We start from the raw sequence: 18095 nt of genomic DNA, 5'->3' as shown, positions 1-18095 counted from the left end.
TTCATCAATTTCGAAGTAGAATTTATCTTAAATTGTGTCAACATGGTGTTGATTGTGTAGCAGATTGGTTTAGTCCCCATAGAGGTTTGTTTAAAAGCCACAGCCAGTGTGAGTATTGGTAATAACCACAGCCATCCTTTTATCATCACAATGTACCGATCTTATTATGGCCCCTGTCTGTAGGAGAATGCACAATGTTGCAAAGCTCAAATGATCTCAGACTGCTTTCTTAAACATGTCTGTGAATTCCCTGTACTCTGATAACTTTCAAATGCCCCAGATCTTAACCCATAATAGCACCTTTGGGATGTGGTACAACAGAAAACTTGCAATATAGATGTGCAACTGACAAATCAGCACCATCTGTGTGGTGCTATTATGTCAAAATAGACCAAATTATTTGAGAAATGTTTCTGACACCTTGCTCATTCCATAGCATAAAGGCTTAAAACAGTTCAGAAGGCAAAAAGGACAATTACTTGTTTATGGTAAGGTATACTGTTAGACTTCCCTGGAGACTTGTCATTTTGTTGTTTTGATAGATCAGTTAATTCCAGGATTACTAAAACATTTGGCAGATCTACAACTACAGTAGCCATTAAATTTTACCAGCATGTGTCTTTTCTGTGGAAGTAATATTAAAGAGGAAATATTATGCAAAATTCATTTTTGCATATTTTTATACTTCACAGCTCTGATTCTTGAAACAAAGTGCTTAAAAAAACACCCAGCCATTTTCTGACTAAACATACATAAAGCACTGCTGCATTCTTAAAAGGAGGCTCCACTGCTTCTGCTTCTGGATCTAATTCAGGGTCAAAGATGCATTGTTGTACAATTGTGGTTCTATTCCATTTCAAATGCATAAAATACGAGTGTAAACATTGAATTGTGGGATGTGGCCAGCAGCTTATTTGGAATTAAAGTGACAAGAGGCCTTGAAACAAGTCATTCTGAAAGGAGCTCAAAATCTGAACGGGAGAAATCTCATTATCCGAGAATGGGTCTTTTGGCAAAATATTCAATGTCCATGTTTTGTATAGCCTAGATCTATCCCAAGTTGTTCAAGGAAGTGTAATCGGTGCCCATTAGCATTTTGGAGTCCAGACATGAATCTGAAAGAGAGAATTAGAGATTAGGATAATGGTAAAGAGGCCTTCCAAACTCAAACACTAAAAAATAAATAGTCAAAATTCTTCTGGAAACATGCCAAAAACTGGCCCTATTTTAATTTTTTTTCATTCTCCCTTTACTTTGTTTTATTTTTCTTCTCTATAGAAATTCCTACTTTAGTTCTTATTAGAAGCAAAATTTTTTATTCAGCTATTTGCTAGAAAAAATGATTGAAAAATCCTTTACTTTGCCAAGCAAAAATGACCAGAAACCACCAAAATTGTTATTGTCGCACACACACAGATGAAAATCCTTTATTAAATTAATTAACTTAACTAAAAATGAGCTACAGTATGCTGTCAGCCTCAGCATAATTAAGTGTTTGCAGCACTGAGAAGAACAGGCACTGTTCTAGGTAAATTAATCCCTGTTCCCAGGTGAATACATTGCCTGTTTGGCTCAAGGCGAACAGATGCCAAGATAGGGACCGCACCAAAGGATGGCAGCTACAGACGAGCATGCATTGATGTGAGCTTCAAATCTCACCTGTAGTACTCAGAGACGGCATTGATTCCCGTCCAGCAGAGACAGGGGCTATTGTTTATGTTTGACTCGTTTAAACTCACAGTCTGTGTTAATGTGTGCCCCCCTTTCCCCCCCATCCTCTCGTGTAAAAAAAAAGAAGTGATTTTCTCCATTCATTAAGGCTCCGCAGAAGGAGATTCCATTAATCTGTTCATTAGGCTACATCAAAAATGGAACTACTTATTAAAATCAGATCCAGCTGTGTAGTCTCGTTAAAGACCAACATACTGTATGAAGCTTAACAATGCTTGTGGCACCAGACCAAGACCCCACCATAAGAAAGGGGGGATTCTGGTACATTGGCCTGCTTTGAGTCAACACACCATCATAATTGATGTACTCATAGCAGGGGGGTATGAATAAACATTACTTTTTCTTTTTGTAACTGAATCATCTGAATGCTTCATTTCCAATTAATTTACATTTGCGTAGATATGAGAGAATATGTGCTCTTAATCACTATGTTTTATTTTCTCACTCCCCCAAACCCCCCAAAGTCTTTTCTCATTCTCTCATTCCCTGTCTGGCAGTTCCATTCCCCCTCTCAACTAGGCTCGCCTTCTTCTTTTCCCTCTCCCTCTCTCTCTGGTAAAATCCCATTAATCTCAGCAGGTGGTTTTGAACAAAAGCTATGGGCTAAGCGATTGATCCGGGCATTGATCCCACTCGCCTGAACAATCATAAAGGTGTTAAATTGGTTTCTTGGAGGATATGTATTTTTCATCGCTGGCTGCCGCAGCAGAAGTTCCTGCTTGGAATTTTACTTTCCCTCTCCCTTTTTTAAGTACAACTTAAAATGGGTGTTTAAATAATAAATAGATCACACCTTGAAAAGCAACCTTAAATGTGGATTTTGAGACCAGTTTGAAGCAATTTCTGAAGTGAATGTTAAGTGCATAAACTTTAGTAGCTAAATCCGTGATGGGCTTTGCTATATCCAAGGACAAAAATATTCTTGCTTTTTTTTTACTTTTCAAGTGAAATCATCTCTGGAATTTATTTTATTATTAGAATAGAAATTCAGATGTACATTCATTTTAATACAATTTTTTTTTCATTGTATCATCACTAAGCAAAACCTTAAAATGCATTTTTTATTTTCCTTACAACTACAGTGAGAGATGGGCGATTAGATTTGTTACTGAAAGCTCTGATATGCTCATTTAATTTTAGCCAATTCTGATTTTGCTTTAAGAAATTCAATTAATCCATTTTAAAAATATTTTCTCAGCTTAGTGCTGTGAGCAGTCATTAATTATTTATTGATTAATTGTGTATTACTCAGTTAAAAAAATTTTGAGCTCACTTTTTAAAAATACTCAGCAACTACAGTTGTGGTCTCTTTCTCTCTCTACAGCACAGCAGTAGTTCTCCACTGGTCAGGGTTTCGGACAAACAGTCTCCGAAATCCTAGTTGCCTAGTTGGCAATCGGAGATCCAAGTAAAAAAAAAAAAAAAAAAGTAATTTTTCTTTTTTCAATTTAGTCAATCATTCAAGTATTAATTATAAAAGCCAAGATTTACTCAGAGCAATCTGTGAACAGCACTTTAACAATCTGTGATGCTATTATTATGTAAAACATGTTGAACAAAAGAGTCGCCAGACGATATGGGGGAGCGTGTCGTTCAAAAAAACATCCAGCAACCCACTGAAAAACAGTCTGTGACATTTCTCCAACTTCAACTTCTAAGTATTGCAGAGGTGACTTGTTATAGATTTTCTATAATCGGGGCTCTGAAATCCAGGCCCTGAGGCCTGTTGTCCTTCCACTTTTATGCATTTCTTCTTCAACACACCAAAGTTGGCTAATTAGGTCATTAGCAGGACTCTGCAGAACCTGACTGTATATTGCAGAGGTGACTTGATCCAGGTCTGTTGGACAGGGGACCCATCTGAAAGTGGTGGAACACAGGCTCTACAGGCCAGGATTTGAGAACCCCATGAAAAACCCCTGATTTAAATCAGAGATTGAAGGCTTGGCTAACTTTGCAGTTCAAAGTTAGCCAAAGTTAGCCAAGCCAATCTTTCTGACATCTTCTGAAATCCATTTGATATTTCCTCAAAGCACCTAAGGATGTATAAGTGAATTTTCTGTTACAGACAGCTTCTTTTCATACAAGAAAAGTCAAGTACCAACCATAACTATTATGCAAAATGGCAAAGCTGCAATTTGCTCATGTCTGTTGTAATAGCACATAGAAACAGTCAACAGTCAAAATTCCTAAATGCAGGAATTTAGTTTTATTCCCCTTGAATAGTTTTTCATATTTTGCCAAACATCCTGAAAATATATAACGAGGGTTCTTTGTTTTATTTAATGTAGGACAAACATTAATGTAGCATCTGGCATCCATTAATCAACGTCATTTAATTTCTACAAAAATATTTTCCTCAGAATAAATATATAGTTTTGAGAAATTTAGATGGATTTTCTCTTTTTTTATGTGTCCTCATTGCTTTAAAGAGCTGGAACAGTAACAAGAGACGTTATCTAAAATGTCCATGACTGTGTGATAAGCATCAAACAGTTATACATGAATTATCAGTTTTATTGCTTTTGTGTTCGAGCAAATTTCTTGTTTGCACTTTCCAATGTCATAACAGTCTGTGGATTTAATTGGCTACTGGTAATCATCATCATTATCATCATCTGATAATTATCAACCGTTTTCTCTCTATGAGAACGAGCCAAAACAGTCATCAATTCCATGTCACCTCATTTATATTATCAAGTGAGCAGGCAGCCTATCTCGTAAGAACAAGCACCGTCTGACAGAGCAAAGGAAGAGCTTGTCAGGGAAACAGCTTGTGATGCTGGTACTTAAAAGGTCAGCGAGCTCAACTCCAACCCCTGGTAAGCCCTTAAACTTGTCTGTCTGTCACCATATCCCCCCTTTCACAGAGCGGGTGTACGCTGCCCTCATCTTGACTGCTGTCACCCATCGTCATCCCCTCTGAGTTGCCACCCTTTGATGACCGAGCTTCTTGTCAGAGAGGAGCTTCCAGGCAGGCACATAGAGGACAGTCCTTTGAAGAGGTCCTCGGCACTTGCCAGGCCCAATGACACGTGGCTGATTTCTTTGAAGAACTCAGGCTTTATGTTTACCAGTCCATCCACAGATACACGTTATGCCTTGCTTCCAGCATCTGTACATGGAGAGATGATGAGAAGCGCTTGGTCTTAGACTATTTTCCATGCCCTCTGATGGTTTTAATGAAGGCATTTGAATTTTCTTTTGGTCTTGAGCTCATGACACAGATGGTGCAAAGCCACAGAACATAAATGTATAGGTGGGCAAGTGACAAGAGGAGTCCACTATGCTGTCAGAAATGTTGGAAAAGGTCACGACAGCATTATTCTGATTTTTGGATTTTTTTGTTTTATTTTGTTGAACTGATAAATGAGGAATGAAAGATGTAAGACATCTGGGACTAGTGGTTTTCTATTATTTCACTAGACTTTTTCCTTAAATTACATTACTGTGTAGATACAACATGTATAAATAACTTACCTGAGCTGTCAGCCTACTGAATGCAATATCAAGGAAAATATATTAACGAAAAACATAAATCTGTTTTGGAGCACTAACTATAGTATGATCATATTTTATTATGCATTAAATGCAGGAATTTAGTTTTATTCCACTTGAATATTTTTTTATATTTTGCCATATTATATCCTCAAACTTCTGTGTATTTTACTGGGATTAATTCTGTCCATCCCCTGATTTACTTTGGCCACCTGCTGAAGAAAAGCGTGCCCACATCATGAAGCTAACACCATTGTATTTCGATATTTGTTCATGTTGCTGTGCAATTTTAATTTCCTTTCATGAGACTTTTTATAGTTTTTCCCTTCTCAAGGACAGGTTTGCGAAGATCATGACAAGTTATTGTCTCCTTCTCCCCAAAGTTATGATGGGCCTCTTGTCTAGTTCTTAGTTTCTTTAAAACTTTGGTGCTCAACAATAGTTGTGGCACCAGACCAAGATATGACAAAATGTGAAAATGCTCAAGGACCATGAGAACTTGTGTTAGGTGCATTTCTTTTGTTTTTCCAGTGAAAAATTATATGGAACTTTGTGAATTCTGGTGAACTTCATTCATGTAAAAATCCCCTGACAAACGCATACATCATACCATGTTGAACTAAAGATTTACCTGAATCAGAGTCAGTACATAATTGTTGCTTTTAGAATATATCAGTTAAGGTTTTCTCATTCTGCAGTTGTATCTGTAGTCTATCGTGCTTTGTCTTCCTAAAAGTTAAATAGACATTCTGAAACACTTGTCCTAAATCAGTAGTCCAAACAGTTCCAGTTAACAAGAAACAGAGTTCAGACCTGTCCATGTCAAAATAAATATTAAAGTGTTTCACATTTTTAGAAGATCTGTAACTGTAGACGTCAAATAAATGATTAAGGCCATTCCATTCCACACTTTCTTAACTGCTTCAAAACACATTCCTAACAGGTGTCTCTACACTGCAGCTGCCTGTGTCACAAAGTTCCAACATTGATCCACATTCTTAACCCTACAAGAGGCTGACGTGGGCAATGACTGTCACATACTGTTCTCACACAGTCAAAGCAGCAGTTCACATCTCTCCACTACAGCCCACGATATTCCCAATAAACACCACAAAGAGCAAAATGTTTGCTGATAGGGCGGGGGAGGGGAGAAAGAATTAACCTCTCATGTATTTTCCTCATTCCTGTCCTCTAAATGGGCCCCTTTCCCCCCCCGTGTCCACTTTTTTGCAGTAATGATTAACACCACTGAGCATGGGAAGAGACTCTCTGTTACAATGGAGGAGATTGTTTTGGTTCCCAAATTACCGATTCATCTGCGTTAGCTTCCCAAGTTCATCTGCCAGATTACTGGGAGCATGTGGCTGGTATTTGGGAAGAAACTCTCCTCTTTATCATTATCATTGTTAGAATCACTCAGAAATGTCTGGCAATGGGCAAACAGACAAAACCTGTAACAATGTCTGTTGAAGCACGTAGCAAAGCACTTAACTCACTCTGGAAGGTTCACATGAGAAAAGCTTCTGAATGAGTTCAGGGGACTTTTGCATTTGCGTAGGGTTGTGACAAAAACACACCTGATCAATACCAATTGACCTGTGTGTAAGCTCACCCTGCATACAGGGTCTGGTGATACTTTCAAGCTGGTTCCCAAGCCTGACACAGTTTTGTTTTAATAGTGTCTATACATACATTAGGGTTGCAGTCAATGATTATTTTGAAATTGATTATTGAACACACACTCACACACACCCACACACACACATACACACACACGCCCCCACACGCACACACACACACCCACACACACCCACGCGCACACACACACACACATATATATATAAAGTGAAACTTGCGCAGTTCAACAGTTTATCCAGGTCTTTCCGTTTTGTTTTATAGGCTTTACATGCACACACAACTTAATCGTGTACTCTGTTGAAAAATCTGTCTGCATAAACATCTGCAAAGACAAAAACCCATGCCATCCAGTAACAAGGGACAGTGACAGACATACATTCGGCTTGGATGACAGATTTCTTACAGTGGATATGAGGTTTAGTTGCACAAACACAGACTGTTGTTTCAGCTGTATGGGGGAGGAAATACAAACAGACGACTTGATGATTTTTTTTGTTATGGGTATCTTTAACCAGGTGGATGACCAGATGAAGCTGCTGCAGAACTGCTGGAGTGAACTCCTCATCCTTGACCATGTTTTCCGTCAGGTGGTACATGCAAAGGAGGGCTCAATCCTGTTGGTCACAGGCCAGCAGGTAAGTTAGTCTATTTCCTCATTTGGCAACTTCTAATGACCTATACTGCTTAATTTTCCCTTGAAATACAGAAAAATATTATATAAAGCTTGGAGTCACCTCTGAGCATGTATTTCTGTAATGTTTGTTGATTCTGCCTCCCAAAAAAAACTAGAACTTCAATTTAAACTAATTAAACCCCAATTAATGTCTAATCTTCTTGGATGACTCAATTTTACTCAGTGTATTCAGATTTCAGCTGTGGAAAATATAAGGAAAGGTAATGAGTTATTTTGTTTTCCTGCTATATTTGAGAAATATAGTCTGCATTGTTTCCCTCTGCTAATTTGAATTTATACACACACTGAAAAAACGAAATGTATGAATAAACAATATAAGTAAATAAATAAAAACTCTACAAATACTTAAACCCAAAGGAATCTCCCCTTAGTATTCTGCTTTCCCCCTAACCTAGTTCAAAAAAGTCAAACTCAAAATAAGAAAAAAAAGGTATCCAAGCAAAACTATGAAAAAAAACCCATTGTGAATATGCTTTTGAATAAGATGAGATGTTATAAATTATAGATTTTCTTGTTCTCCAAAAACACTGCCTTCCATCACAATCCTTTACAACAACAGATGCTGGCATAAATTTTGGAAAAGTGCATGTGCTCTAAACGCACATGCTTGATTCCACTGTTCTGAATGAAGACAAGGTCATGTTGTTTTTCAGAACTGGTGTAGACTGCTTACCTCTGGTAAATAAGTAGCACAAACGTAAGGGTGAGACATTGTTTGTGGCACTAGTTTGTGATTAACTATAGATCCAAGACAAGTGAGCTGTTTCCTAAAGAAAGATGAGATGAAAATGAGAGAAAAGTGACAAAATTTAAGAAGGGTTGTGGGACAGGAAAATAAAGAAAATGTCAAATGGAGAACATTTGGAGAAGGTATAAAGAAAAAGATGGAAAACGTCAGTAAAAAGAGGTAGAAGAAGCAGAGTTGTGCAGCGATGGGACAGGATATGATGAGGCGTAGCGGACAAGGCGGTTTGTGGAGGAGGAGAAGTGAAAGGAGGGGCCGATAGTCTGGGGAAGCGCAGGTCAGCGCTTTCGTTTGCATACTGTGGTTAATGAACAGCTGGTGTTGAGGAGTGTGTGTAAATGTATTCATGTGGCTGTGCATCAATGTGTGTGTATGTGTACGAGGCTCTGAAACAGTTCATTATCTCCTATTATTCTCTGCCTGGCCAGGGGTGACAGCACAACGATAATACCAGGGATGTTTAGACCACAGTAGCGGCATCACCTCAAGCAAAGGCCACACAAACATGGCAGCACAAAGAAGGCTCATTTTAACCAAAGCAGTTTGCCATATTTAGTTTGCGAAATGCTATAGGACTACAACTGTGGAAGTTTTTGAGACATGAATTAGTGGGAGGTGATTTATCAAAGTCACAGATTTTCTATAGTTTTACTTTTCAGCATGTTGGAAGGTTTAAGATTCGGAAGACAAAAGTAATGACAGAATTGTTGAGGGGAAAAGAATAAAAGATATCTTCAAGTCTGTTTAACTGAGTTTTATCTTTTTACCTGGTGCCAAATATGTATAGCTACTAAGACAACCAATTGCAAGCAGACATAACCTAATCAGTGAATAGAGTGCACTATAATCGTGTAAGTAATTTAGTCCGCAAATTAATTCAGTGGTTACATGAAGGCCTCAGAGGTTAGTTAGACAATATAAGTGAACAAATACCATCAATACGACAGAAAAACACACAACGCAGACCAGGGACAAAGTTGTAGAGAAGTCTAAATCAAGGCTAGACCATAAAGCAGTATTTTAAGGTTTGAATATCTCACAGAGCACCCTGTTCAATCCATTCTTCAAAACTACTATACTGCCAAGCGTACACACCACGATGAACGCTCCATCTCTAGAGTGAAAAATGGTGGTGATAACATCATGGTGTGAGAATGCTTTTCATCTGTGGAGATAGGGAAGGTATTCAGAGTTAATGGGAGGATGAATAGAACTAGATACAAGGTCATGCTGACAGAAAACCATCCAGTGCTGCACTGAATTGTTTAGCTCAAAACATTTTATTGTGTCACAACAGTTAAGTAGAAGTCAAGATATCAAATAATTTTGCTGAATCGCTATAAGTTCACAAATAGAACACATCAAAGCTTTATGAGTAATTAACACAATGACACAAAGCCATCTTTAAGTTTAGATATAAATGAAGATCATAGAACTTTATATGCTTTATGTGAGCATAATTTCTTTAAGTGGGTGAAAAAGGCATAAAATCTCATAACACATGTAATATTTTCATAAAGATTGTTCTGTTGTTGGAACAGCTGTCTCTCATTTGGTTTTGAAACAAGTTGCCTCTGTGCTTTGCTTTTCTACAAGTTCAACTCCTACAGTTGAAAAGAAACCCATTGAAGCAGCAAATTAACAGTTACAAGCTGTCATTTGGTGTCTCTCTTGCTCTTTTGCTGCATGCTCCCTGCTTGCTAATTCCTTTCTTTTGTCACATTTTCTCTGATTCTATTCTGCCGTGTGTTGCCTTGTCACCAACATCAGAAAGATATGGCCATGAGTGCTTGTTCTTCTTCCTGTCAGGAGGATCAAACATGCAGTATAACTTGCATAAATGTGTACAAAGATCAGATCAGAAAGAGTGGAATGACTAAGCGAGGCCTCGAAAGCTTGGCAGCTGGTTTCATTACAAGTCCTGGCATTTTGATGGCACGCACTCTTATGCTGGGCGACAAGAAATTCAAATGACCAGAGAAAGACATATAAAGAAAAAAAGTTTCAACAGTAAAATCCTTTGATTCTTTACATCTTTACTCAAAACCAGCAGTCCCTAAAAATAGCATTTTGAGTTAAAATATTAAAGAGTGTACCTCGCCCCACCAGGCAAACAAATATTGATTGATTGTCTGATTGATACACAGGTCACCAAAGTCAGAGTTAGTGCTAAGTCGGCTATAGTGACATTATAGCTTTTTCCTCACCCCTTTTACTAAGGCAAGGAGGTAATAACCCAAAGCATCACCATCAACAGTCCAATCTTTCAATGAACTTATTTCATGCACAGTTGATTTTATGTAAATTGATTGACACCTTGGATGGGGGCAGGCAGTCTCTGCTCTCCACAGTAATAACTCTTTATGTACTGTAGGTAGTAAGAAGGGAAGAGGGAGGGACAAAGCAGTTGGGACGAAGAGCATGAAGAAGTCAAAGGGGATTAATTCCTCGTGTCAGTGTTTGCTTTGCTTTGACTCATAAGGCGAGACAAACAAAAAATAGTGGCGAGAAAAAATCTGAATCATCTTATTTACACAATAAATAAAACTCTAGACCCTGAGGCTGGTTTTAATTGCAAATGCGTGCTCGCAGGGACTCTCTTTCTCTCTGAGCATTAGGAACTGCGCACGCCAACATCTACCTTCCCCTGGAAACCCGTGCACAGTCAATTATGGTAATGAATCGTCAATAAATATAAAAATTTAATACGGTCCTGCTTACTGTGAGTGGCAGCTAAGGACCTGCCCTCCCAGAAAAAATGTGCTGCGCCTGCAGATCTGAAGTGCACCTGAAGAGAAGTGTTTGTTTATGCCCATTTGAGTGAATGCCTTTGATGTAATATGTAAATTTAAATATATATTGTTCTTGTCATGTTTCAGTCAAAGCTAAAAAATTTTAACAGATGACTATTGATCCTTTTCTAACAATCCTTGTTTGTAAAAACCTACTGTTTTTACTTTTAAAAAATGCCTCCAGTTTCTAACAAACTGACAGGAATTGCACTGCCTTCATTAAATGGTATTGAACAAAGTCATTAGTCTTCAAATCTGCATGTTCAATCAATAAATGTTTGGGATTTATTGGCATTGCATTTTTTATGGGAATGTCGTTTCTGTGTTGCAGATGTCTTAGCATCTTTCTGTCTCCCTGCCTGCTTTTTCCAGGTTGATTATGCAGTGATTGCTTCACAGGCGGGTGTGACGCTCAACAATCTGCTGAGCCATGCTCAAGAGCTGGTAGCCAAACTACGCTCCCTGCAGCTGGACCAAAGGGAGTTTGTTTGCCTCAAGTTCTTGGTTCTGTTCAGTCTCGGTGAGTTTCTGAAAAGTGTATTTTAGCTGTGATGATCGTGAGTTAATCTCTTTCTATGAGATACCATAGAAAGAGTGACCAGAGTACTCTTTAGCTGTATGGGGTATAGGGTAACAATATCCTGCCTCTCCCCCACCTGATAGTGCAAGCTGCTGGTCAGTTGCTCTGAAAGACGTCTCCCACGCTGACTTTGAGAAAACAGAAATTCAGCTATTTGGAAATATATTCAATCACATAAAGATGGTCATGCCATGGAAATTATAGGAGTGCCACCCATTAGTGGTAATAAAATGTAAAAATTACATTAAAAAAACAGACGTACATTTCATCTCCTGTACAGTTCAAGCAGTTTACCCTGAGAAAAGCTGAGTTTGGTAAGACATAAGCCATGATGGACAGTATCAAGAGAATAGAGGCTGAAATAAGCAATGTTGAGGAAACTACTGTTCAACTAACTATGACGCAATGTGGTATTTATAATCATGTCTGATGTGGAGTGGTGCTACTGGGTAAAAGGCTCATTGCCAGTCTCCTTTCTTGCAGATCGTTATACATATTAGTGTGTTTCTTTGGGCAGAAGGAGGAGTGTAAACTTCAGAATTTTGGAAAGGAAAAAGGAAAAAAGAGGAAATTGGAGAGGGGAAAGGTTGAAGGGAGGTGTGAGAAGGAAAGAGACAGGAGAAAATGGAATAGGAAAAGAGAGGATACTGGGAATTCATATAAGGATCCATGTGCAATGCATTCTGTATTCTGGGACAGGTGGGAGAGAGTTGAGAGTTAAGATTAGAAGGATGACCAGCACATGAGATTTGGAGGAGGTTAAGTACCTTATTGAGTTAAGGGGCAAAGAGGAGGGTAAAATATGTTGGGATGTTCATATGTGGGTATGTGTGCACCTGTAGATATATATACTTATACCAAACCTGCTGACTCTTCTTGTAGCTGAGGTCACGGATAACTATGAAAGCGTTTTCATTGCAAACCGCTGCAACAAAAAAAAATAAATAAAACTCAAATAAGCAATGTACGAATAAGGAGATACACATATAAATCAGTCAGAATTAATGCATCTGTTAGCTGAATTTTTATACAAAGGAGAAGGAGTAGGGATACCTGCAGAGGGATTTCAGTGTATGTATGTCTGTGTGTGCGCATGGTTGTTTATTTTTTGGGTAGGGGGGAGGGAGGATGTGGGTCGTAGGGCTGGGTACAGGGTCTAAATAATTCGGCAGAAAAATCATCAATAATGAAAGGCCCACCTGAGGGGTGTGTATTGCCCCCGGCAGTGCCTGTTCTCAGGCCTCCCGCAAAAGAAGACTGATACAGGCAATGTAAAGCCAGCTGAGGGGATCAGTTTAATTTCCTCCATCTCATCATTAGTGGAATGGAGGAAATGATACAGTGTGAGCAAACTAAACCATGGGAGATTAAGGTTTATGTAAATAGAATAATTTACAGCCGATGTAAGATTTACATAAATTGCTCTGTGACAGGACTGGTTTTCTGGAAGACAAGTGAAAAATCAGATGTTTCTTCTTGACTGCATTCTAATATCAATCAGATGCAACTAATAAATTTATGATTACAATGTGGCTTTTTTCATAAAATGCAGATTTTATTTTTTCTTATTATTCTTGAAGAAAATTTTGATTTTGGATTTTAAACTTTTCCAAAATGTGAGCATATGTTTCTCTGCCCAACTATCGCCTCACCTTTATAATAGAATATATTTTTAGCAAAGCTGAATTAATTTTGACCAGCCATATCAGGTCTGACTACTTCCAAACCCATATAATTAAATAGTTTAAAAAATAACTCATGTCTGAACTCATGTTGCAAGGTATCAAAGACCTGCAACACAAGAAAATGCAATGTAAAACAATTTATTAATAATTCTGAAAAAGAAAAAAAGTTTGAGCTTAATCTTTTCAACTAGAATCAAACAAATTTTTCAAGATGAGAATCAGACGATCTGACATCTGAATTCAGCTTTAGTGGATTACTATATATAATACAGTACATGCATAGACATTGAGTATGTGACATCAAAATGAAAGGTACTGTACACAGATATTTAGTTAAAAACACAAAAGTTTACAAATGCAAAACTCTTTATGGATATCTACAGATAACATCAATAAGTGGTTTTGTAAAATCATTTAATTGAGTTGTGGGTGTATAATATTGAATGTTATACTTGATCATTTTCCCTGAGAATCTTGCAAGTACAGTAATTTATTCTGCATTTTTCTGCCTTCCCCCTTGCCTTTTTTACTTTCCATTTCATTTCTGCCGTTTGTCTTCCGCCTTAATTTTTCTCACTGGCTGTCTCCTCTATCGACAGCCCCCCCCCCCCCCACCCCCCCTTGCTCTCTCTCACTTTCTGTGTGTGAACAATCAGTCACTTTCCCACTAGCAGAGGAGCTTTTAGTTAAGCAAGATGTCGATAAAGACAGAGATATAGATGTCAGCCCACCTGAGGGGAGACACTTGTCATGATCTGTGCGTGTTTGCTTTCAGAGTTAGACTTATTCTGTCTCTCGTTGTTCTCTTTCTCTTCTTCAATGTCTTGAGTGAAGGTTCTTAACCTCTGTCAAGGAGGAAATGATCACTGTGATCATTGATCTAAGTGTTTATAGTAGAGAGAGCGATGATTGTACTGTATGTTTGGACAATGAGAAACAAACACTTTAGAGTTTGAGGTTTGCCCAGGTCAGAGTTCAGTGACGGATCACTGCAGCTCCTTCAGTGTCAGGACACTGTTAATGGGTCTTTGATTTCCTTTAAAGTTCTCAAAGGCCTTCCACTGAGACTGACAAGATGCCGGATGATAAAACATCACGAGGTGAAGAAGAGGTCACAAGCTTGAATTCAGATTAAGGAGAGTGGATTAAAGATGATTGCTTTTCCACTTTGAAGACAACTTTTTTGCTGCTTCCAATGTTGGAGGAATAATAGCAGTTATTGATCATCCTTCACCAAGAAAGAACTACACAAATGTGTGTCTGGTGAATTTTCATTAAGCAGATGTTGTGACAGAGGTCAGCGCATGTTCAGCCAGCGACCATTTAACCCAGCTTAGTGGGTCAGACCCCGTCACAAATAATTGATTCAGACAGGTGCTACCAGGCCTCATGAGCCAAGAGCAGAGCCAGGTTCCCAGTGGAGAGAGCACTACTGGGAATAGATAGGCATAAAATTGTTCTTCATCAGGAACAATAAATGTGGGAACAGAGTGAATATTTTCATTGGTTTTTGATATTTCTTTTTATTCATGTTGTAGGTTTTATGAAGTTGTACCTTAAAATTTCTAACAATTGAACATTTCCTTGAGGTTATTTAAACCAAAATTAATTAGCCAATTTCAGTCAAATAATTTTTACTTAATTTTCTTAACATTTGAAGTCACAAACATGCAAAAAATGTCTATTTCTCTCTTAATGATAACCAAAACCTGAACAATTTCACACTTAAGATGAAGTTCTGATTAAGAAGCCATAAAACTCCATAACTTAACGAGCCCTCTAGTGAGGCCATTCAGTCAAAAAGGTTTTTTTGAGGAAATACCCTTTATCCACTGGATGTAAAACAGCAGAATTGCCACAATTCCTGACACATTTGATAAAATATCATTTCTCAATTTCTAACCTACTTATTATAGACAAAAGCAAAATATCAGGGTTTGATGGTTCTTTTTAATCAGTATCATCAGGAATTAAACCCCGTTCATAAAAAACAACAACAACGATTTAAGAGTGAATCTCAATTAGCTTCCTGCCGAGTGATTAGTTGGTCTCTGAGGTTAGAGAAGCTCACCCATCAATCCCCTGCTTCCTGACCTCCATCCTTCTACATTCACCCAACACTTTGCATCGTCTTTTGTCCCATTGCTCTGCCCTTTCTGTCCAAATCCATCTTTTTACACTATTATCAATCAAAGGTCTATCACAAGATCCACATCCACTGTTTCTCATTCATCTTAACCTTCAATTAATGTTTTTTTCTACTTTTGAACCAACTCTTTCACCCATCTCAGCCTTAAAAAGCCTCCAATAATAATCAGGAATACTTGAATTAAAATTAGATTTCAGATGAAACAAACCTGTGTTTCAAACAGGCATTAATCTGTCCATCTTCAGTTTTTACATGAGTTTTATATTAAAATGATCTCAAAACATATCCTATATTGCTCAAATTATGCAAATTTATCATTTGCATAATTAGGTTTTTTTTGGCGTTGCAAGGTCAGACACAAATCTGCTGACAACAAAAACACAACAGATGAATTAACCTTGATGAAAACACACACTTTTCCTCCTTCTTTTTTTATAATTGCTGATTCCCCACACAATGAGAAAGAGAGAAACACAAAGCATGTAATTCCCAGGCAGGTACAGCCCAATTAAAGCAAGAACTGAGGCTCTTCACAATCAATGTCCTGATCCTTGGCTGCAGAAGGCATGCACTTTCATACTCACAAATAGAGATAAACACACAATCTTACATACAGCACAAATTAGTCTTACAAATATTTATTTCCAGAAAACAACTGAATCATTTATGATGTAGCTGAGGATTGATCAGCTACATCATGAGGGAGTGGATTTTCAATACTTTTTCTTTTTTAAACTAAATTAGAAGCCAAATGATGTGGAATTCAAGTTACATTTAAATAAGTTTTAACTCTTTATAGCTTAATAACAATGAGGAACTATAAAATAAATTGATTTTTCTCTTGTGGCCAAACTTTCTGCTGGAATGGCCACCTTGGTTCTCTTCAATGCGCTGATAAAATATTGTGAAGTGTAAGAGGCTTTATAATTTTTTTTTCCTCTTCCCTCAGAAGTAAAAAACAGGAATCAGTAAGCCATATTCTTACTATAAAAAAAACTACTATAATGACATAAACAACAAAGTTTAACCTTCAGTGTAAGTAAAGGCACTGGTTGCAAAACAAATACAAAAATTAATGGCAACAAAACACTACCAAAAAGAGAAAGTAAAAACACATCCTTTTTCAAGGCTACTTTATAGATTTACATTAGATTGTTTATTGTATTTACAGTGAGTGCTTTATGTTGCAGGACTAAATAATGTGTCTATCCACAACTGATGTTTCATCTAGGATGTGTTATGGGCCTGCCTATTTTAAAACTTTGCTTTCAGTATGAGGAAAAATGTGGAAATGTAATGTAAGAATATGTGCAGCCCTGGACAATCAGGATTTGTACAAACCACAAAAGTTCAGTAATACAACCTTCTGGGGAACACTACATGCATCCTTTACTGGTTGAAGTAATTTGGTAAGGTGTTGCATTTTAGGCTAAATAAATGAATTTGCCTAATTATTTACATTAGCTAAACAAAAAATATATATACAGTATGAAGAATTTCACAGCTTCTCTCTCTAAGTTGTGTTTAGGCTCTAAATTAATGGACCAATGCCACACAAATATGTAATAACATGCAAAAGGAGCTATGACATATACAGGTGATCCTAAATCCATGGATTAGTGCATAACAGAATGGCCTCCCAATTCAAAAGCAATGAGAGCAAAGTATCTAGCTTTGATGGGACCTCATAAGATGTAAAATTATCCAACAAATTGAGAAGTTATTTGAAATTTCTCATCTCCTTTGAAAGGCAATGGAAATTTTGATTTATATTTATTTGTTTCATTCTTGGAGTTTTTCTCGCTCTGCAATATATAGAAATGTGCTCGTTACGTTTCTTAATGACACTATATGCATTTAATTTTTATGCATTTTATGTTTCTTTTTGATGGCCAACCATTTCTGCGAGAAATGGTGGAAGGTCAAATTGTTATCTTTATGTTATATTAACTTGTCTGTCTGCTATGGGCCAGCAATTGTTCAGTGTTGAAATAAAATTAGCGATGAGGGAAATCCATTCTAGCTGTTTATTAGATTATGTTCAGAGTCAGTCAACACATAAAAGTATTTCTCACTCCATCTGTTTATTCTAGACAATTTCAGATGTGGAAAACTAACAATTAAAATAAATAACTAAGTAAAAATCTATGAAAGCTGGTAAAATCACATGCTACTGCAGCCAAATCGAGTTAATCGGATGTGAGTGTGGTAACTTTTCTTTCTTTTTTTTCACCTGATTCAAAGAGAGAAGAAGCCTGCCCTGAAGAAAGTAATATAATTCATTGGTCTGTCTGCCAAATTTAACTAAAAAAAAAGCTAACATTCTGACTCAGTAATCTTTACGTGCATCCTGCCACTTTGTAGGGAATTCTATGTAATGAGGCTTTCTAAAAAGCTTTCAGACTTTATCAAGCTATAAAAGCTTTGGGTCTCCAACTTGCCAATACTACGTGGCAATACAGCAGGCTGTCATTAAGCAGCAGTTCCTGTGAGTTACGTTGGTGGAAGTATGGCAAGCCATTGTAACATAAATTTGGTTTTGCCACCCTTACATTCCAGATGCCTCAAATAGTTTTATGATGA

The 18095-nt window shown here is 37.4% G+C and overlaps 1 protein-coding gene across 1 annotated transcript in view; it reads left to right on the top strand.

Annotated features, from left to right (window-relative positions):
- The window catches only part of nr5a2 (nuclear receptor subfamily 5, group A, member 2), a 68721-nt gene that overhangs the window by 33719 nt on the left and 16907 nt on the right, over positions 1-18095 (top strand). The window contains exons 5-6 of the mRNA XM_055048102.1: positions 7383-7502; positions 11471-11618. Coding sequence (XP_054904077.1) covers positions 7383-7502; positions 11471-11618 — 268 coding nt within the window. The remainder of the gene's footprint in view (positions 1-7382; positions 7503-11470; positions 11619-18095) is intronic.

The sequence above is a fragment of the Poeciliopsis prolifica genome, unplaced genomic scaffold (assembly GCF_027474105.1).
Source record: "Poeciliopsis prolifica strain line A6 unplaced genomic scaffold, Auburn_PproV2 SCAFFOLD002, whole genome shotgun sequence".
In the NCBI taxonomy this organism is placed as follows: domain Eukaryota; kingdom Metazoa; phylum Chordata; class Actinopteri; order Cyprinodontiformes; family Poeciliidae; genus Poeciliopsis; species Poeciliopsis prolifica.
This window is presented reverse-complemented; position numbering and strand designations above follow the sequence as displayed.